The sequence below is a fragment of the Rhodnius prolixus genome, unplaced genomic scaffold (assembly GCF_049639745.1).
Source record: "Rhodnius prolixus isolate KJV_2025 unplaced genomic scaffold, Rpr scaffold_17, whole genome shotgun sequence".
NCBI classification, from domain to species: domain Eukaryota; kingdom Metazoa; phylum Arthropoda; class Insecta; order Hemiptera; family Reduviidae; genus Rhodnius; species Rhodnius prolixus.
In genome coordinates, this window is record NW_027411626.1 from 963,248 (window position 1) to 986,634 (window position 23,387).

The 23,387-nt window shown below is 34.6% G+C and overlaps 1 protein-coding gene across 33 annotated transcripts in view; it reads right to left on the minus strand.

Moving 5' to 3' along the window:
• The window catches only part of LOC141459667 (serine/threonine-protein kinase MARK2-like), a 280,726-nt gene that overhangs the window by 62,308 nt on the left and 195,031 nt on the right, over window positions 1-23,387 (minus strand). For 30 of the 33 annotated variants that reach the window (XM_074138998.1, XM_074139004.1, XM_074138997.1 and 27 more), the window contains one exon: window positions 2,715-2,882. In XM_074138998.1, the coding sequence (XP_073995099.1) occupies window positions 2,715-2,882 (168 nt within the window). Of the gene's footprint in view, window positions 1-2,714; window positions 2,883-22,992; window positions 23,207-23,387 lie in introns of all 33 variants that reach the window. The other 3 variants (XM_074139001.1, XM_074139003.1, XM_074139008.1) reach the window with 1 other exon arrangement.

Here is a 23,387-nt window from a genome sequence, read left to right on the forward strand (position 1 = left end):
CCTGGTTTACACCTATAATATTCGTCTTTGAGATTCCCTGTGTTCCAATAGAAAAAGTTCCTTACCTGTGACGTGAAAGGTAGTTGTGCATAAATTAAGGAACGGAATTCAAAACAGGAAATCTGATTAGGGCGCCACTACTGGACCTCACACTAAGCTCAAAGAGAGGGAGGAAACCAGCCCACCGGAAGTGACACTTTACTGATTCAATTTTTCGTTTTCCTGGAAATTGGCTCCTGTGCTTTTTCCCCAAAACTTGATGGCACTTTTTGGGCATTAATATAGTAGGTAAAGTTTTCATTTGAACCAGTTTCCCCGCGAAAATTGGAATAAGGACGCTTTTCTAAACAGGAAGTGGTAGTTACTTGGAGAATTCTTCAAAATTTCCATACTTCAAACAATACAGGAATAACTTTTATTGTGTTGTGATGGAGGGGGAGAAAAAAAACAGTAGAATTCATGGCGTACATAATCTTGTTATTATTAAACTTCCGGCCAAAACTCAATGTAGGATATTCGTCACGATTGCACTGACTTCCTGTTAGTAACGAGTAAGAGGAAGTAGTGTTTCCTTTTGACTATAACCAGTTTTGACTCCTACAACATTAACTTGGAAAAACAGTAGGGAAAACCAAGCAATAGGACTTAATATCGATCATGTTTGTCTGACTACATCCTGTGGTAAACAGACACGGAGATTCGGCCGGAAATAATCCTCTACCTATTACTTTTATCTCTGCCAAACACGCCACAAAAATTTGCACTGCCTTTTTTTAATTGCCAATTAACAGCGCTAAACATCTGGTTTTCACTGATATAAGACGATTTCTATTTATTTATTTTAAAAGGTAGTGCGAACTAACCGGACCTGTCCCCCCCCAAAAAAAAATTCAACGGGTCCAAAAATCTCTGTTCAGATCAAAGATATTATCGAGTTCCTTCAAACTGATATGAGAACCTGCCAAAATTTCTGTAGCTCCCCTGGAAGTCTTACGGATCTTTTAGGGTGGATGAGGTGGTTCATTGACCATCAAAATTTCATCAAGGGTGAGTATAGAGATTGAAATGAAAACAGGAACAATGTAGGAGTCTCAGGAAATGATAATTTAATGCTTTGGGTGAACATGACATTCTCATACTAAGGGTCAATAGGTCATTTGTCGTGGGTCAGCATGAAATCAAGAGAAACAGTTGCTATACTATCTATGGTGATACACCATGGAAACCAGCGCTGAAGGACTCCAAAAACGTAGTGGCCAACTCAACCTATTCCTAGTCAAACGATATCATAGGATTTTATTTAATGGTTAATAAAAGAAATTTTATAGTAAGTATATTAGGCGGATATAGGATAGACCCGCAATGCTAAGATGTATTGTTGGTTTAGTGGATTCGATTCCCTGGTCTCTAGGCCTTGGATTTTATTTAATGGTTAATATGAGAAATTTGTAGTAAAGTATTCTGGGCTGGCCTTGAACCCATTTAAATGGGGCCTGCACAACATAAAACGCTGTAAAAAAAAAAAAAAATTCTTGCCTACGTCATAATTATCAAGAAATGTCGTCATAATAACAATAATTATTTCAGAGGCAAAGCTTTTAAAATTAAAAAAAAAAAAAAAAAACTAGAAATCAAAAAACCTAAATTGCACTTAACTCACGCACTTGGCTAAACAAGTTCGTTTTTTTAAAGCATTATATAAACTGGACAAAAACGTTAAATAACAGTTACGCAATAATTATGGGTGTTTTCAAATTAAGATATCGTTTATTCAAGGATAATAAATAAGGAAACGGGAATAAAAACAGAAGCACATTGACAATAAGCAACTTAAAATTTAAGTGTGTGTTACAGCGGAAGTCAGGATTAATGTTGAGTACGCAAATATACTCAAAAAAGACGATCTCCTGTTAGGGAAAATGGAGCCTGGCTTCTTATATTGATAAGATTACCTCCAGTGGGAGGTAACAAAGACTTGAACAAGGTTATATTAGTGGCTGTAAACAATGCTGGCTACGAGATTTTGCCCTTGAAAATGGAAATGGAGAAGATGGCGTATACGTGGAGAAAGACGAAAATGAGGAGATGATAGAATTGCGAGCATGGTGATTGCCTTGAACCAAGAAAGTGCTTGGACAAGGAAGACAACTTGGATGACAAGAAGTTGCTCCTGTTAGATCCTGAGTCAAATCCTTGCTGAGCTTTCTTTCATCTGAAATCCCTATTGAAGGGTGGAATTTACAACCCCTAAAAACTAGGATTTATTCGTCCCAAATTGCTTGGTAGAGGTATTGTTTGTTGGAAAGGCGCTACGATAGCCGAGCGGTTTATAGGCTAGACCCGCAATGCTAAGATGTATTGTTGGTTTAGTGGTTCGATTCCCCCTGGTCTAGGCCTTAGATTTTATTTAATGGTTAATATGAGAAATTTATAGTGAAGTATGTTTGTTAGTCGCCTCCGTCCACCTCAGCTAATTTGGTAGTTGGACGTTAAGCATGCCTGAAAAAATAGGCATCACTTTACTTCTTGGTTTGTTGGAACATCTGCAACGGCGCCTAAGATCCCCCCCCCCAAAAAAAAGTGGATTAGTCCACTTCCTAGCTCCCCCTTCTATTTTCTACTTGCCCATAATCCTGCACCACCACCCCCTATACAAATTTCTGCCTAAATAATTATAATAAAATGATGTAATAGAGATTAACCTAACCACTTACCTCTTTGCCGGTAGGAACATGTTTAGCGAGCTTGACTTTGGCAAAATTTCCTTTACCAATAGTCTTGAGTAGGCGGTATTTGCCGATATGAGGTTCATCGCTACCTCGACTCCTGGTGGATGTGACTCGACGTTCACCTGCTGCTGTACCGCCGGCATTCTCGCTGCCCTGCAAGTAAGACAACATCCTTAGTCCTCCGCCACCCGGTAACAACATATTGTTAAATATCACCATTCAGACGTGTGTATTGCAAAGAACACTATCGGCTATGATCACTTAAAAGATTTTATTAATTAAAAAAGAACATTTCAACAACCCAACACAAGCACTAATACTAAAGATTTTTATTGAAACTGTCCTCAGTTCACCTCTCCACCAATAATCTTTTATTTACAAGATACGAGACAGTAGATAAGGAGGAGTTTTTACTTTGATTTGCTGATAGTTCTCATCTTCAGTTATATTTAATGTTATTTCTTATTTAAATTATTTGAGATAGTCAGTTAAAAGTCTTATATTACTTTCTCTGATTTAGGAAGCTCAAAAGACCTCTTAACAGCTTTTAAAATTATATAAATTTATTTATTTTTTTTGGAATCAGGAGCTGAACATTCACTAGTATCTATGGTCGTGGACGAGGGCGGAATGAATAAAAAGTAAGTATAGTGCGGTCATGAGCGTGGCTTTGTAAGTGGGAGATCCCCAAGTTCGAATGCCGCGTATGATTACTTTTTATTTGTTACTAAAAAATTGTTTATAGTAAAGGATGAGCTTCAAATTGGTAGTTGGATCCACAGATCTTAATCACTACACTAATACCCGGATCCTCAAATTCCGGAATTAAAAAAAAAATAACACCTAATCCTTAGGAACATTAAACCACAGATACTTTGAGGTGGTTGGATGCTTGACATGAGCAAGCGCCATTTTTATTTCCCCTTTAGGGGCGTCAACAATTAAGGTCATAAGCGCCTAGAGCTATTTTAAGTGCCCTGCCGGTCTTCAGACAGTGTTCTCTCGTTCAAAAACCGGAAATTAAACTCTAATCCACTGAGGTAATCCTTTCTCTCTTCATTAAAGCTTTTTTTTTTGGCTTAATTTAATATAATTTCCTCAAATTATTCTTGGTAATTTCACAACAACTTGGAACTTATTACTTTTCAAAGATATTAAGAAAAATTTGAAAACAATTACGAAATCTTTAATAAAATTTACATCATCAAAAAAAGTTTTGACGTATTATTTAATGAAATCATCAATAAATGGCCAACCTCTTCAGGTAACGCTCAAGTAATCTTATATTTCCATAGTGAATCATGATAATCGTCTTAGAAACCACACAATATGTAGTGAAGGGTTTTTAATCTTGATCTTGATTTGCTTTTATAGCAATATTATGGCTGTTTAAACAAATCAAAATTGTTCTAAAGTACAAGATAAATAATTTTTGTTAACATTTTTTGTCTATGTCAACAACTTAATGTAATAATTATTATCTGTTACTGTAAAAAATAATCCATAGTCTTCAAGATGACTTAATCTTGAAACCTTGGAATTGAAACTAATAAAAAGAAATTGATTACAATTGGTAATAATGTTTATTTCCTTTGGTTTGATGAATCAGTGAACAAAAAGACTATCTTTGCCTTGTCTAAAGCACGAGTGCGCCTAGCCATAAGCCGTACCAGAAGCCCCACATCCCTAGTGCGAACTATTACGTAATACTGACCATAGCCCCACATCCCTAGAGCGAACTATTACGTAATACTGAACATAGCCCTACATCCCTAGAGCGGACTATTACGTAATACTGACCATAGCCCTACATCCCTAGTGCGAACTATTACGTAATACTGAACATAGCCCTACATCCCTAGTGCGAACTATTACGTAATACTGACCATAGCCCTACATCCCTAATGCGGGATACGACGCATATCACGCAATACAGAACCACAGCCCTCCAGACGAACATACAAGATTACTGAGTTCTTCAGAGAGAAAAAACTATGCACACGAGAATGTTTAAGATAAACTCGATAAGTTTATAATCATCAATGATGATGGAATATATGACAGATTAATGATGGAATACAAGGATCTCTTGATTACAAGTAATATCCTTCCACCCACTAGTTTAAAAAAAACAAAAAAAAAAACACAATCTGCAGATGAATAATTCAGTATCAAAAACATGTGAGATAATAACATCGTTGACTTTATCCGTCGTAGTAAACAAGTTTATCTTGTAACTCTGACAGGGTTTCGGACCTTCATCCACCATCAGTGTGAAAGATTAAAGTTTGGTGTGAAGATTTCCACTTCACTTATGTTTGGGTGCCACAATGAGAAGTGTAAGGCAGTAACATAAGTGAAATCGAATTCTCTACACAAAACTGGTTAATCCACCTCGGATGATGGATAAAAGTGCGAAACCGCTCACAGGATACAACATGAACTAGTGTTAGGCGCCACGATAGCCGAGCGGTTATAGATTAGACCCGCAATGCTAAGATGTATTGTTGGTTTAGTGGGTTCGATTCCCTGATCTAAGCCTTGGATTGTATTTAATGTTTAATATGAGAAATTTATAGTAAAGTATGTTTGGCGGTTATAGGCTAGACCCGCAATGTTAAGATGTATTATTGGTTTAGTGGGTTCGATTCCCTGGTCTAAGCCTTGGATTGTATTTAATGTTTAATATGAGAAATTTATAGTAAAGTATGTTTGGCGGTTATAGGCTAGACCCGCAATGCTAAGATGTATTGTTGGTTTAGTGGGTTCGATTCCCTGGTCTAAGCCTTGGATTGTATTTAATGTTTATTATGAGAAATTTATAGTAAAGTATGTTAGCTAGTCGCCTCCGACCACGACACCTAATTTAGTAGTTGGAAGTAAAGCCGGTTTGTAAAAATAGGCACTTACTTTACTTTACTTACAAATGTGTTACAATATAAAATCCAAGATATTAGCCAGCGCCTTGGACTTTACTTTACCACATTTCCAGTGATATATATATAACTTGTAAACTTGAATAAGTTCTACATTTAATAGACACAACAAGTAGAATAAATTATTCAATTTTTCTGCATGGAACATTACACAGTAGTAAAATCGCAAAGTAGAATAAACAAGACGTTCTATTTAACTCGGAGATTTAGGTCAGTCTTAGACCCAAACAGGATGCGGGTTCGAGGGTAGCATTGTGACCTACTTGTTAACGATTGAAAAGAAAAAAGAAACTGTCTGTTAAGAAAACATTCAACAGAGTTGAAGTTTACATTAACTCCTTCTTCTCTTTCATTGCTGCTAAACTGCAGTACTCCGAAATGTGTCAAATTTATCGTAATTATATTTCTGTCTAGTAAAACACGTTTTTTTGGAGGTCCCCTTAGTCTGAAAAAGAGAGATTTCAGAGAACCTCCTGCCCCCTCCAAAAAACAAAAAAAAAAAACTATAAATCAGTTAATGCAATTTAGATAATACTTTCTTTTATACTTGTAAATATAGAATGGTGATAAAGAATAAAACCATTAAATAAGCTTGTAAAAGGAGTAGTATAGTAAACATAAATGATTAGACGAGAATAAGGTTAGGGAGGAAAAAACGGCTAACAGAACTTAAGTACGGTATCATATAAATAAGCGCATGTGGGCCGGTAGATTATTCTAGAAGATATAAAAAGAAGAAGAAGAAGATAGGACACCGAATGAAAGTAAAGTAACATATATTTAAAGTAAGATATAGAAACTTTAGAGGCAATATACAAAGCAGGAACTCTCTCGCTCCCTCTCTCTCTCTCTCTCACTCTCTCTGTGCGTGTGTGTGTGTATAAGGAGCAACAATGAATTGGGGTCACAAGATGGTGGCGGCGGGACTTGGAAGAATAAGAAAGGAGTAGGAGTGATAAGGGAGTAGCAGTGGAAGAAAGCAGAAGAAAGGAAAGATGCGCAGAAGGGGGTAAAGATGAATGCGCAAGGTCGGGTCAAGTTTGTACATGTACAGTATGGCTGGGGCTAACACCGGGAAAGACTTCTTCTAATAGGTGTGTCGTGTTTATACACTGGGTAAAAAAAGTCTGAAAACACTTACCAAATTTTTATATTTATGCTCTTCCTGAATATAATGAGTAATTTGTAATAATGAAACTATTCTTATCTTACACAACAAACATTAATCTGGTATTTTAACGAAGTATAACAATAATGGCCGTTAGCAATAGTTAATAACAAACGTTGGCAACAAAAAGACAGACAAAATAAGTCTGGAAACAGTGATAACATTATAAATAATAATAACATACTTATGTTAGTATTTTATGCATAATTTTTTTTAGCTATTAGAAGCTCGTTGGACCTCCTTTATTTCTTATTACTTCCAATAATCGTTTTTTCATTGATCCAACCAGATTGTTTGTTACTTCTGCTGGAATTCTTTCCCATTCTTCCACTAAAGCATTTTTCAAGTCTTCTTTGTTTTTTTACACCCTTATTCATTTCATCCCATAAATGTTCTATGGGATTAAGGTCTGGGGACTGGGGAGGTGTTTTCAGATGCCTAGGTGCATTATACAAGAGCCATTCCTTTGTTCTTAGGGCCGTGTGTTTTGGGTGATTATCTTGCTGGAAGATAAATGAACGTTCCAGACCCAATTTATTGGCACTTTGAAGCAAATTACTTTTAAGTATATCAATATACATATATTGGTCCATAGTACCACTTATAATATTTAAGGCACCAACTCCCTTTGCACCCATACAGCCCCAGACCATAATCCATAATCTGAATTCAATGATTTCTTTACCCAATTGTAGAGAATAGTAAGCTGTACAGCTGATATAAATCGTTATGTTTTAATCATAATAGTTAATGAGTTAAAGAAGGTTAAATTTTGGAGGTTTTGAAAGCGTTCAAATTTCAATCGTTTATATCTCTCTTTCTATACATCTGAATTCAATGATTTCTTTACCTAATTGTAGAGAATAGTTAGCTGTATAACTGATATAAATCGTTATGTTTTAATCATAATAGTTAATGAGTTATAGAATATTATATTTTGGAGGTTTTGAAAGCGTTCAAATTTCAATCGTTTTTATCTCTCTTTCTACACATCTGAATTCAATGATTTCTTTACCCAATTGTAGAGAATAGTTAGCTCTACTGCTGGTATAAAAAGTTATGTATTAATCATAATAGTTAATGAGTTATAGAAGATTATATTTTGGAGGTTTTGAAAGCATTCAAATTTCAATCGTTTTTATCTCTCTTTCTACACATCTGAATTCAATGATTTCTTTACCCAATTGTAGAGAATAGTTAGCTCTACAGCTGGTATAAATAGTTATGTATTAATCATAATAGTTAATGGGTTATAGAAGATTATATTTTGGAGGTTTTGAAAGCGTTCAAATTTCAATCGTTTATATCTCTCTTTCTACACATCTGAATTCAATGATTTCTTTACCCAATTGTAGAGAATAGTTAGCTCTACAGCTGGTATAAATAGTTATGTTTTAATCATAATAGTTAATCAGACATAGAAGGTTAAATTTTGGAGGTTTTGAAAGCGTTCAAATTTCAATCGTTTATATCACTCTTTCTATACATCTGAATTCAATGATTTCTTTACCCAATTGTAGAGAATAGTTAGCTCTACAGCTGGTATAAATAGTTATGTATTAATCATAATAGTTAATGAGTTATAGAAGATTATATTTTGGAGGTTTTGAAAAGCGTTCAAATTTCAATCGTTTATATCACTCTTTCTATTCATTAGAACTCAATGATTTCTTTATCCAATTGTAGAGAATAGTTAGCTCTACAGCTGGTATAAATAGTTATGTTTTAATCATAATAGTTAATGGGTTATAGAAGGTTAAATTTTGGAGGTTTTGAAAGCGTTCAAATTTCAATCGTTTATATCACTCTTTCTATTCATTAGAACTCAATGATTTCTTTATCCAATTGTAGAGAATAGTTAGCTCTACAGCTGGTATAAATCGTTATGTTTTAATCATAATAGTTAATGGGTTATAGAAGGTTAAATTTTGGAGGTTTTGAAAGCGTTCAAATTTCAATCATTTATATCACTCTTTCTAGTCATTAGAACTCAATGATTTCTTTATCCATTTGTAGAGAATAGTTAGCTCTACAGCTGGTATAAATAGTTATGTATTAATCATAATAGTTAATGGGTTATAGAAGATTATATTTTGGAGGTTTTGAAAGCGTTCAAATTTCAATCGTTTATATCTCTCTTTCTACACATCTGAATTCAATGATTTCTTTACCCAATTGTAGAGAATAGTTAGCTCTACAGCTGGTATAAATAGTTATGTATTAATCATAATAGTTAATGAGTTATAGAAGATTATATTTTGGAGGTTTTGAAAAGCGTTCAAATTTCAATCGTTTATATCACTCTTTCTATTCATTAGAACTCAATGATTTCTTTATCCAATTGTAGAGAATAGTTAGCTCTACAGCTGGTATAAATAGTTATGTTTTAATCATAATAGTTAATGGGTTATAGAAGGTTAAATTTTGGAGGTTTTGAAAGCGTTCAAATTTCAATCGTTTATATCACTCTTTCTATTCATTAGAACTCAATGATTTCTTTATCCAATTGTAGAGAATAGTTAGCTCTACAGCTGGTATAAATAGTTATGTATTAATCATAATAGTTAATGAGTTATAGAAGATTATATTTTGGAGGTTTTGAAAAGCGTTCAAATTTCAATCGTTTATATCACTCTTTCTATTCATTAGAACTCAATGATTTCTTTATCCAATTGTAGAGAATAGTTAGCTCTACAGCTGGTATAAATCGTTATGTTTTAATCATAATAGTTAATGGGTTATAGAAGGTTAAATTTTGGAGGTTTTGAAAGCGTTCAAATTTCAATCGTTTATATCACTCTTTCTATTCATTAGAACTCAATGCATTCTTTATCCAATTGTAGAGAATAGTTAGCTCTACAGCTGGTATAAATCGTTATGTTTTAATCATAATAGTTAATGGGTTATAGAAGGTTAAATTTTGGAGGTTTTGAAAGCGTTCAAATTTCAATCGTTTATATCACTCTTTCTATTCATTAGAACTCAATGATTTCTTTATCCAATTGTAGAGAATAGTTAGCTCTACAGCTGGTATAAATCGTTATGTTTTAATCATAATAGTTAATGGGTTATAGAAGGTTAAATTTTGGAGGTTTTGAAAGCGTTCAAATTTCAATCGTTTATATCACTCTTTCTATTCATTAGAACTCAATGATTTCTTTATCCAATTGTAGAGAATAGTTAGCTCTACAGCTGGTATAAATCGTTATGTTTTAATCATAATAGTTAATCAGACATAGAAGGTTAAATTTTGGAGGTTTTGAAAGCGTTCAAATTTCAATCGTTTTTATCTCTGTTTCTATACATCTGAATTCAATGATTTCTTTACCCAATTGTAGAGAATAGTTAGCTCTACAGCTGGTATAAATCGTTATGTTTTAATCATAATAGTTAATGGGTTATAGAAGGTTATATTTTGGAGGTTTTGAAAAGCGTTCAAATTTCAATCGTTTATATCACTCTTTCTATTCATTAGAACTCAATGATTTCTTTATCCAATTGTAGAGAATAGTTAGCTCTACAGCTGGTATAAATCGTTATGTTTTAATCATAATAGTTAATGGGTTATAGAAGGTTAAATTTTGGAGGTTTTGAAAGCGTTCAAATTTCAATCGTTTATATATCTCTTTGTATACATCTGAATTCAATGATTTCTTTACCCAATTGTAGAGAATAGTTGCCTGTATATTTCTTCCTATTGATCAGAATTCAATGAATTCATTGTAGAATGCTGGACTGGTTGTGTATATGAATAATAAATAAATAAATACTAATAAAATAAGCGCTCAGTTTTTAAATTTTGAGTTCAAAAATCTTTTTACTGTTATCATGCTTCCAGTTACCAATATACATAAGAGGAAATATAGATCTAAGTTAATTAAAATTAACATTCTGCAGTAATATTTAATGTTTACGACTCATTGGTTGTTTCATTGCATTAAAACAAACACTAATTGCTATAAAGCCTTTATTTACTATCTAGTAACTCCAACGGTACCTACCTATTGGATTTTACAACTTACAAAATGGTAGGCTATTAAATAGTAGTTTTTTACGGACAGGAATGTGTAGCTAAAACATATAACACCGAACAGAAAATTAATAACAACTACGTACAATTGGTTGGGGCGAAGTTGTTAATAACAGTTTTCGAATGACATTCTGTCAAAAACAACTGACCTTTTCTTTGTTGGGTAATGTATCGTAAATAGAAAAAAATCTAGCGTTAAATTATGTCAAACGGCTCAAAATTTAGACAAAATTTCTTTTGACTAATTCTTAGTCAACGCACACAAAATATTCGATTAAATTTGCTATCATCTTCAGGCTCATAAATGTTTAATCAATGTTTTTTTTTAAAAAAAAAGAAAAAAAAAGTTATCTGGATGCTGAAAAGCTGTTCTGCAAATGGACCAAATCCAACCAATCCTGCTTTTTAAGGTACCATAAAAGTTATCTGGATGCTGAAAAAGTGTTCTGCAAATGGACGAAATCCAACCAATTCTGCTTTTCTAGGAGGATAACGATTACCCTTACAATCCCTAGTGATGGCCAATGACCAAATAAGGGCCAGCCTGGAATCAAATGAATTTAAGTTTAGTGATATTCAGTGAAGGAAATGTAATGATCTTGAGCAAATTTTTAATTAACAAGAAGACCTTCTAAGAAAGATCTAAGGAAAAAGACCTGAGACAGAATGGAGGATTATTCTCATGATTAAAGGAAGCAAAAAAAAAGTTCCCCTTGGGTGGCAGAGTCTTCAATCCCTTTACAAAAATATCCCTTATTTTCTCGGCGACTTGTATGGATACAATACACTTGTGATAAGACAAGGTACTTTGAAGCTGCTGGGATAAAAATGATTACTTCCGGAAGAAATTCTATACAGAAAATTTGAACGCAACCCAAATAACAGGAAGTAAAAGAAAAAGAAACGTAAAATTGCGTGACAAAATATTACGTCAGCTAATTATTTCGTCTTTTTGTTTTTTAATGACATTCAAACAATGCAAGTTACGACTGTTATAGTTCTATCGCCCTTCCCACTTTGCATTTCCTTCCGGGACAAAAACGCTACCAGCCAATAAAAAAAGAAAGAAGTCAATATCATCTTTTTTTTTCACTCTCTCTCAATAAATAAAATAATAACATCCCACCAACTCCATTTCCTAAACTTCATCGAGTGATGCTGATAAAAACACATTGAAAATGTGACTACAATATCACAAGTGACATAATTAGGTCAAACAAACTTTTCAAGCTCTGAGAGAGCGAGAGAGAGCTCTCTCTTCTCTGACAGACACAATCACGTACTCTTTTTTTTTGAGCCCAATAAAAATCATTATTTAGCATATTTAGGGTGAAACCATTTCGTGCATCTCTGAGTGACAGTACGAGGGTCGTTTGAAAAGTCCGTGCAAAAATAAAAACTACTTAATTTTTTGGGGTAAACCTTTTTTATTTTTCAACATAGTCTCCTTTTAGGCTTATACACTTCGTCCAACGCTGCTCTAGTTTGTTGATCCCTTCCGAATAATAGCATTTGTCCAAGTCTGAAAAATAGCCATTCGTTTCTGCAATCACCTCCTCGTTTGAATAAAATCTTTTTCCCGCCGGCCATTTCTTCATATTGGGGAACAAATAGTGGTCCGAGGGAGCCAAGTCTGGAGAATAGGGGGGGATGTGAAACGAGTTGGAACCCTATTTCCATTAATTTTGCGACCACAACTGCTGAGGTGTCAGCTGGTGCGTTGTCGTGATGGAAAAGGACTTTTTTGTGGGCCAATCGTGGGCGTTTTTCTTGCAGCTCGGTTTTCAAACGGTCCAATAACGATGAATAATATGCACCTGTAATAGTTTTACCCTTTTCCAGATAGTCAATGAGGTTTATTCCTTGCGAATCCCAAAAGACAGTCGCCATAATCTTTCCGGCCAAAGGAACGATCTTCGCCTTTTTTGGCGCAGATTCCCCATCGGTAACCCATTGTTTAGATTGTTCTGTGGTCTCAGGAGTGTTGTGATGTATCCATGTTTCATCCACAGTGACGAAACGATGCTTAAAGTCCTGCGGATTCTTCTGGAACAGCTGCAAACCGTCCTTGCAACACTTCACTCGATTTCGTTTTTGGTCAAGCGTGAGCTATTGCGGCACCCATCTTGCGGATAGCTTTGTCATGTCCAAATGTTGATGCAAAATACTATGTACCCGTTCATTCGAGATGCCCACAGCACTAGCAATCTCACGCACCTTCCACTCTTCTGTCATCCATCACCGTATCATGGATTTTATCAATGATTTCTGGAGTAGTAACCTCAACAGGGCGTCCAGAACGTTCAACGTCACTTGTGCCCATATGGCCACTCCGAAAATTTTGAAACCACTTATAAACTGTTCTAATCGAAGGTGCAGAGTCACCACAATGTTGTATCAAGCTTCTCTTTAGTCTCCTGAGGCGTTTTGCCTTTCATAAAGTAGTGTTTAATCAACACACGAAATTCTTTTTCGTCCATTATTTGAAAATCACTCGACTTCCTCGATTCAAACGAATGCGAAACACAAAGAGATAGACCGATCTGGCTGAAACTTGGTGTGTGTTCTTCCAAGAGATGCTACTAACTAAACATAACCTCGATACGCGCCAGTGGTGCTATCTCTCTGACTTTTCAAACGACCCTCGTAGATCTAATTCACGAATTTTCTCCAAATTCTTAACATTTGAGTCATATTTAATTCATCCAAACATTAGACAGTTCGTAACCGTGCATTATACTAAAAGGAAACTATTCTAACCCCACCTCCCTCCGATAATAAATTGTAGTAGATGTACTTCCGCTTGATTTGATTTTAGCAACAAATCTCACTCTTTCTTCAACATAAGAAAAAATGGCGGTTTAAAGGAAAGTTTAAATTATTTCTTATAAATTGATAAATTTTAATCTTATACATTCAGCTATACAGGGTGACCGGAGTTATATGCTCCACCCACTTTTTTTTTAAACGTTTTTTTGTTTGAACCGGATAAACCGATTTGGTGAGGGACATTAGGCGCCGCTGGAAGTGCGAAAATATGCTATGACTTTTTCTCAAAGGCTTTTTTTCATCGGCATTGGGCCGATCTTATACTTTTAGACTTGATTAATTTTGGTTGGATATTTTACTTGAAGAAAATATTTTTGAATTTTAGTAGGGGGTTGTTCTGGCGTAGCTATGATGTCACGCAGCATTTTTTAGCACTTTTCAAATTTTCATGCTAGGGAGGAACTTTAAAACGAGCATTTTCTTTCAAAACGCAAAAAACTAAAAAAAATACCAACATATATCAACCGAGACCGAGACCGAGATCGAGACATGATATATATCTCGTCGAGAAATCTCGGTCTCGTCTCGGTTTTTCAAATATTAATTTTTAGCTACAAAATTATAAAATTGTGTTCTTTATTAATAAATAATCATTACGGGTATTGAATTAATTATTAAAAGATACGATTTTATTATATATGTTCAATATTACTACATCTATTTGACTTCGAATTACATAAGTAAAGTAAGGAAAGTAAAGTAATCGCCTATTTTTTCAGGCGGGGCTTTACGTCCAACTACCAATTAGGTGTCGCGGACGGAGGCGACTAGCAAACATACTTTACTGTAAATTGCTCATATTAACCATTAAATAAAATCCAAGGCCTAAGACCGGGAATCGAACCCAGTACCACAATACATATTAGCTTCGCAGGTCTCGCACCGCTCGGCTGCCACGGCCCCCTTCGAATTACATAATTTTTACATAAATTCACTAAATTTCACTATTCATATCATTCATTCATTCAATTTCATAAATTTCACTATTAATAATCTAATACTTTGAACTTTGATATTATTTGAATTATATTTTAGAATTTTGGAATTCGTGAATTGGAAAAAAAAGACTATCACCTAAAAAATATTGCCACAAATTTTCGTTTTTAAGATACACTTTGCCCAAGCATTGATAAATAAAAGAGCTTTTACTGAGTCAGAAGTTAGAGAAGATCTTCTATTGGTCATTATCATCGCAGCTTGCGAAAATAATCTTTCCGATGGCACTGAAGTTGCACAGATACTAAAAATATCTTTCGCCATTCTAGACAAATTTTTGAAGGAATTCTCCAGTGTTTTCCACCATTCTAAAATGTCAACGTCTACTGGTCTAATTTGGTGTAATTAATTATTTCTGTCTTCCATGCTTCGGTGATATTTGCTGATTTTTGAGCAAATGGTGCAAAAATATTGATGCAGTCGTCGTCGTCGTCAAAAGATGAATCATCAGATTCTTTATCTTCACCAACAGCCATAACTAATGGAGCGGGAAGTTTGTTGGGAGGTGTATTTTTTATTTCACGAATCGACTTGTTATAGCAGGCAGATATGTTATTTGGGTCTTTCATTTGGCGCGTTTTTAACATCTTTTTGAAATTATATAAAGATATATAACAGTAATAGTAATATATGATGCATTGAAGTGTAAGTAGTTGTCTTCTTTTACACACATTTTCATTACCAATATATAAATTAAAATAATTATTAGAAAATAATAACATTTTTTGAAAAGATTATTAATAGCAAACCGCTTTTAATACTTAAACAAAAATTCAAAAAACCGAGACCGAGACCGAGATATCTCGACGAGACCGAGATCGAGACTGCATAAAGTCTCGCCTCGTCTCGGTCTCGTGCAGCACTATCCTAAATACGAAGAAGTAATTCACGAATTCCACTCTACAGGGAAACAAGTCAATTCCACTTTTTTTCACCACGTTCTTTGTCCACAAAAGTACACCGGAAATGGAGCCTGTATAGTCTCAATTTCCTGTGTAGAGAAGAAGCTCCCTCTCTCTCTCTCTCTCTCGCTCTGTATGTGTTCGAGTTGCAGGAGGTGTCTTCACAGTGCATTTCTTCTTCTACATCTTCCACTACCAGAGCTTAGTGGGAGCTTGCCGATGCGGTGGAGATAGAACTCTCCTCTCGGTCACACAGAGTTCACTGCTCCGGTCTGGGACGGTTGTTCACCCGGACGTTTTGCCACCACAATACTTTGATGCTCGAGTTGTTGTTACCACCGTCACTCCGACAACAGTAACAACAACACTCCGCCTAGTGTTTTATGGCCTCCGCGAAGCAGGCTGATTCTGCGACCAAACAAACGGTATTGCACTAAATTCTTCTTCATTCTTCTGGTAAACCTAATACTTATCTCCTTAACAAAAACTTACAGTTTAAAAAGTTAAGTATAAGGGTTGATTAAACGCCAAAAGGTACACAAATCAGCATGTACCCAACATTTCATTCAAGCTTAGTTGATATAATTTAAGTAATTTTGCTGCATTAACTTTTCCTTCACATTTTTTAGAATTTATTAGATGTCACAGACCCTTATGCTGGCCAGTTCGTTCATAATATTATTTGGTTATAATTATGATAAAATGTATATTATATCTTCGTTTTTAAATAGGTACTTTATTTTAACTCTATTCCAAATTATTCTTCTGATTTATCTTTAATATGCCCTTTATTCTGAAGTTGTCACATCTTATACATGCATGTTAAAGTAGAAAAAGACAAAGTTAGAGTCGGCTACTGTTTAAATTTGAATCACGGAGGATTTAAAACAATATTTCAGACTTGAATTCGTCTTACCGAAATATTCGTGAGCACAAATAACACACAGTTAATAACAAGTAGATTATTCAACAACAATTATTAATTTCTCAATTGTAATTTAATTTTACTTATAGTAAAATACTGGAATAATTAGCTGTCCTAAAAGTATGCAATACTTATTTATTTTATATTACATAACATATATATAACATTGTGAGAAGAACAGCTACATTGAGAGTGTGATTGAAGAAAACTATATTATTTGCGATAGAGCCAGATAATTATTACCTATTATTATAAACGTTTGACTACTTCATACAATAACAATTACTTTAATCGAAGAATGAACTTAAACCGACGATTTTTATTTAAAAATAAAATAATCGAAATCATTGATGTATGTTGGTGTAAGCAATTTTTTAAAAAAGTTTTTAAATTTTGTAGCCTCGTAATTTTTTTTATTTTTTATAACGTTTTCTTTTTAACCTGTAATTAATAGTTTGATTATTATAGATTAATAGATATTAAAGTCAATCTACAGTGCTACTTGAACAAATATTTTGTAGATGAAAATGGCCAGCATAAGGGTCTGTGACATCTAATAAATTCTAAAAAATGTGAAGGAAAAGTTAATGCAGCAAAATTACTTAAATTATATCAACTAAGCTTGAATGAAATGTTGGGTACATGCTGATTTGTGTACCTTTTGGCGTTTAATCAACCCTTATACTTAACTTTTTAAACTGTAAGTTTTTGTTAAGGAGATTTTTGTACCTTTTGGATAGATTTTCATTTTTGTCTATTTTGCTAAGTTACATATCTGCTTTACTGTTTTTTTTAAATTTGGAATAAGCAATTCTATCATTATAACCTGATAAGGTGTTAAGTAGGAACCGTAACTACCACTGGAGAGATCTTTTTAAAGAATGATTATAGTTGCGGTCCCCAAACCATCCTCAACAACAATTTTTTTGAGAAAGCCTTTTTATATAAAATAGGAAGGTATTTGTACGTAAAAAGCAAATTTAAACTGCGATTTCAGACCTTCCTTTTAAGAGGTGTAAGAAAAATAAACGGGCGATTACAGTACTTCTCCCTAAAAGGCAAAGAGGCAAAGATTTTGAATCGAACGACAATTCATTAATGTAAATAGGTTCACCCATTGATAATTTTAACGATTGCAGTACTTCCTCTTAGTAGGTGTAAGAGCATGATGGCACTTCACAGCCATGTAGAGGAGCTTTAATCACTTCTTCGTGCTAAATTTTATCAAAATCGGACAAAGCGTTATAGAAATATTGGTAATAATAGTTTTAGAAACGGCCTTACTTGGGTGGGGCAAACTCCCCTCCATATGAGGCATAGCGACGAGACTTTTAAAGTGCAAATCTGTACAAAATTTCGATTCGAATGACACTTCATTCATGAAAATCAGTTCACGTGTCGATAATTTGAAACGATTGCTATACTTCCCCTTAACTAGTGTAAGAGCAGATCGTCGCTTTAATGTTACATAGGGGAGCCCTAACCCCATCATCCTACCAAATTTTATCAAAATCGGGCTAAGATTTACAGAGTAATTAGTAATAATAATTTTGAAGGGGGCCTTACATAAAGGGGGCTAACTCCTCTCCCATTCGGTGTACAGCGTCGAGACCCCCAAAAGGCACATCTACATAAAATTCCGAATCGAATGACACCTCATTCATGAAAATCGGTTCACGCGTTTAGGCGCTACGTAGTTTACAAAAAAGGTAACAACAACAACAACAACAACAACAACAACAACAAGAAGAAGAAGAAGAAGAACAACAACAATTTCTGAAAATGCCGTTTTTGCTCATTTTCGGCAACTTTTTTCTCGAAATCTATTAGGTCTGGGTGGTTGCAAAAAAATTTCAGTTATAAAGGAGGGTTTGCTCTATATTTTAAAGAAAATTTGGGAATTTTATCTTTTATAGAAAAAGAGAAAAAAATTGTCAAAGTTGGGTGTTTTTCAACGTTACGCTTTTTCGTGCAGTTTTTGATGATCAACCCTTATACAACTGTCCTACCGGACAGTTTTAATAAATTACGTATTATTGATTGTCATTGGCCACCAAGAGAATGGAATAATTAATTTTTTTTTTTTTAAGAACAATTCTTGTCACACATCTATTTTTTTTTTTGTTTACAACGATATATCCATAATAAAAATAAAAAGTGACCAGATAACTCACACGACTTTTATTTTCTAAGCCAAAGGTCGCCAAAGTGGTCTCTGTAGCCCCTGGGGGTCTATTTAACAAAAGTAGAGGTCGATCTGAGCCAGGGGGGGGGGTCGATTGGGGGTCTTATTTAATAAATATTATGGTATTTATTTAGCGTATTGGATTCCCACGCGGAGTTCCAGCTGCTATCCCTTAGTTTTTCTCTTCCTAGAAGCTTCTTACAGACAACAACTGTCCGTCCGGTGATGGACACAGTGTTGTCTGTAACGAGAGAACACTGTCCAGAGGCTGGCAATGCACAGAAAAAAGCTTCGGGCGCCAATAACCTTAGATGTTGACGCGCCTTAAATCATTTTTTATAAAAAAGGTATTTAAATTTCAACATTTAAGATATTTTTCATAAAACTATTGTTTACACAATGTAAAATTACTTTAATAAAATGTTTAAAAAAATCATAAAAATAAATTGTACAAACACAGTGCCTATAGATAGTTTTATTTTAATTAACTGAAAATTACTTTTATGATTGGGGGGGGGGGGTCGATGATGGGAGATTTCAAAAAATTATATAGGGTGGGGTCCATAATCAAAAATGGTTTGGCGACCCCTTTATCTAAGCTTTTTTGTCCTAAACTCCTGAATACTAAAGTACATTTATTGGCTAATGTAAAGAATAGTTACCCGGAGGTGTGGCCTGATTATTTTTAGGGCATGCGCAGTACAGCACACTTACCGTTGAGTTTTTAAACTACTTCCCGCCAATGTACTGTATATAATTTGTTTGAATTTCTTACTTCTTATGTTTCGCGCGCACGCGCAGTACACTTACTGCATAGCAACTGCTTCCTTTTTAATGTATTATCAGTTCCCGCGAGTGCCCTGTTTGTGACTTGAGGTGCCTTTTTTTTTTGTAACTTTATGAGCATGAGCGTTTTAAATTTGCAGTTTTTTTTTTTTAAATTAAAGCATGAATGTAGTGTGAGTGAGGATGGAGTAATGAATGTTTTAAAATTTTGTATGGATGTTGGTTTGGATGTTCTGGAGGGAGTCCGCCAAGTATACCCTCCTCAGCAAAAGGACTCCACAGAATAAGGTAAGTTTCTTTTGTGTTGTTCTTTGTAATTATTGTAATGAATCTTGTGACTCAAATTAAAAAATTGAGGGTGATTGGGTAGGTTAGGAGGGGGGTGTGGGGAGCCAAGCCCCCCATTAAGAAATAAATAAATCAGGGGGTGTGGGGGCAAAGCCCCCACATAAAGGGGGGTTTAAATAAAATTATCAATCTTAAATAAATAAATCGAAGTGATTCTGATTCGCTGTTACCATATAACCCGCCAGATTTAAATGTAAATATAAAATAAAGAAATAGTTTTATATTTATATTTGAATATGGCGGGTTATACAGTAACAGCGAATCAGAATCACTTCGAATCAGGCCACACCTCCGGGTAACTATTCTTTACATTTACCCATTTATTTCTTGTACACCTCACAGCTTCGTATCCGATCCGTACAACACAGCGTGATTATTTCAAAATAGATCCTACGAAGAATTCGTCGCGTAAATAGTGGGGACCCCCCCCCCCCCACACACCAATGTAAGATATTTTTACAAATATTTCGCAAATAACCAAATGGATTTCTGAATTACTGAAATTTTATTTAATCAAATCTTTGGAATATTTAACTAAAAGATCCCATTGGATTTAAAACATTACTTGTAATTAATAAAATACTTCTTCCTCATCTGAGAATAGATGTAAGTTTTCACATTGCCCAAATCTTTAGTAGAATATCTAATAGTTTTACAATTATTGCATGTACAGTAACTTTTGCCAACCAATAATGCATGCATAACGTCGTTCATTAGTTGCATTTTATTTTTTATAATCGGCAAGTGATTGTTAGTAATGTCGTATACGTTCTGCCAACATTGTTCCAATATTTTGATACGTTTCACAACAGACTGACGTCTTTGGTAGTCCTTCATTATTAGATGGTCATTGTTACGCAAATGTCCAGCATCATTATCATCATCAACCTTATAGTTTCTTCTCCTTAATAACCAATTAAATGAGTTTTCCATTTGATTACCTTTAGTCATTTCCCTAGTCCAGTCTGTACCCGTTGACATTATTTTCCTTGATTTTTTTTTTTCCAAATCAACTTCCTTTATCTCTTATCTTTCGCTTTGCGGTGGCTTAGTTTTGAAACAGATAAGATAATATTACGTATCAAATTGGCTAAACTTTTTTATTTTTTCCTGGAGGTTTTTCTTTTATTTTTCTTTCGTGATGTAAATAGTGTACAATTGTAAAACACTTTTTTTCTTATTTAAGATTAAACAACTTGTGATACAAAAAAAAGAAAAAAAAAACACATAAATCTTAATTTTTGCTAACATATGTTTATTTTTTCGGGTATTCAGTGCAGTCAAATGTCAAATTAAACACAAAGCTGTGTTTTCTTTGAATTTTGTTTTTTCTTTACTAAAATGATGGAAGATATTATTTGAAAACATACGGGCTGTGAGATCTGCTGAACAACTTACCCAATATTGAGCCGCCATAACTAGACAGAAGACGGATTCTGAAAAATCGATGAAACGTCAGGTATTGGGGTTCAAGAACCATCCTGTCTTAAAAATAGCCACGTAGATATACAGTCACGCAATGTACCAAGTACGTGATAACAGTTAACGGAACCTTTCTCTAACCTATAGCTTTATCAATAGCAAATAAGACTATAAGTGATAATGGAAATTCCGTACAAAAAAGCAACTAAAATTTTTTTAATTTTCCATCTGACTATAACCACTCACACGAGGTGGGAAAAACAAACTATATACTATTAAAGTAAGAAAGCAACGATACGCTTGTCCCGCAATAATTACAGGCAAGTTTCCTACCACTGATGGGGTCTGAAACACGAGCGTTTAGATTAAATCCAAGATCGCTCCAAAGCTTGCCTTTTTGGTCCCTCCTCAAAATACTATCAAGCAGTAATCACAACTACAGAGAAGACAACTGCGCATGTGCAGGAGGCTAAGAAAGCGCCAGTCCTTTGTTTTAAATCTTTCTTAATATTTTTTTTGGTAAATCTTTAGAATAGCTCCCCAGAGGCGTGGCCTAATTCGAAGTGATTCTGATTCGCTGTTACTATAGAACCCGCCATATTCAAATATAAATATAAAACTATTTCTTTATTTTATATTTACACTTAAATCTAGCGGGTTATATGGTAACAGCGAATCAGAATAACTTCGAATTCTTTATTTATTTCTTATTGGGGGCTTCGCCCCCACACCCCCTGATTTTTTCTTTTTGGGGGGCTTCGCCCCCCATACCCCCTCCTAACCTACCTAATCACCCTCAATTTTTTAATTTGTGTCACACCATTCATTACAATAATTACACAGAACAACAAAAAAGAAACTACCTTATTCTGTGGAGTCCTTTTCCTGAGGAGGGTATACTTGTCGAACTCCATTCTTACTCACACTACAATCATGCTTTCATTTATAACAACCCGCAAATTTAAAACGCTCATACTCATAAAGTTACAAAAAAACGGCACCTCCGGTCACATACAGAACACTCGCGGGAACTATTAATGCATTAAACAGGAAGCAGTTGCTATGCAGTATGTGTACTGCGCATGCGCGCTAAACATAAGCGCTACGAAATTCGCACCATCCGCACATTGGCGGGAGGTAGTTTTAATTTTCCCCGGTAGGTGCGCTGTACTTCCCACCCCCTAAAAATAAACAGGCCACGCCTCTGGGGCGCTATTCTAAAGATTAGCCTTTTTTTTTTGTATCAAAGCTGCATTTGTAAACTAAAATATATACAGATAGGGTTTATAAAAAACCAATTTTTTTTTTTTAATACTTAAGGTAGGCTTAGCCTTAAAGCCTAAAGTGAATCTAAGCCATTGCTCAAGAGTTACTTAAGATAAGTTCAATACTTTCAAGGAATAAATATGGAACCATAACTCGCACATGTTCTCCGTAAATTCTGAGATAACAATAATTAGATTAAACTTTAAATATGAAACCCTACTATAACCTTCTGTTCATATAATAAATTTTTGTAGCTTCTTTGGTATACATTAAAGTCCCCAAATCAACGGAAGGTGATTCACAGCTGAACATCCCTTCTTTGTAATACAAATTAATTCAATCCAAAGATCTTTAATAACCCTTATACAACTGTCCTACCGGACAGTTTTAATTTCTATTCCTATGCTTTTCAGGATAAAACAGTTGGTTCCAGAAATAGAAAATAAAATAGAAAATATTAGAAGTTTTACCGAATAGAGAAGTGCTGCTACCGGCGGCGGTTGAGGCGGTGGAGGCAGCGAGTAACATGGACTGGGGCCGGTGTGCGATACCCAGGTCATGTAACTCACCATCCCGGCAGTCATCCTGCTAAGAAGTTACACTAAACTAACAACAACCCTCTGGCTAGCCTTCCAGAACATCCATCCAGAGAGTTCTTGCAGCTTCCCCTGCAATTTGTTTTAGCTAGATTGGAAAGAAAGAAAATTTTCTATAATAGGGATTTTAAAAATAAATAAAAAAAGGTTAAAATGTAGTACTTCATTTAAAATAATGCACTCGAATTCTGTAAAAGAATTTCCTCAAATGAATTTTCTTGGAAAACTGTTCCAAAAAAAAGGGATTAAGGCCTAAGTAAGGTTAAAGA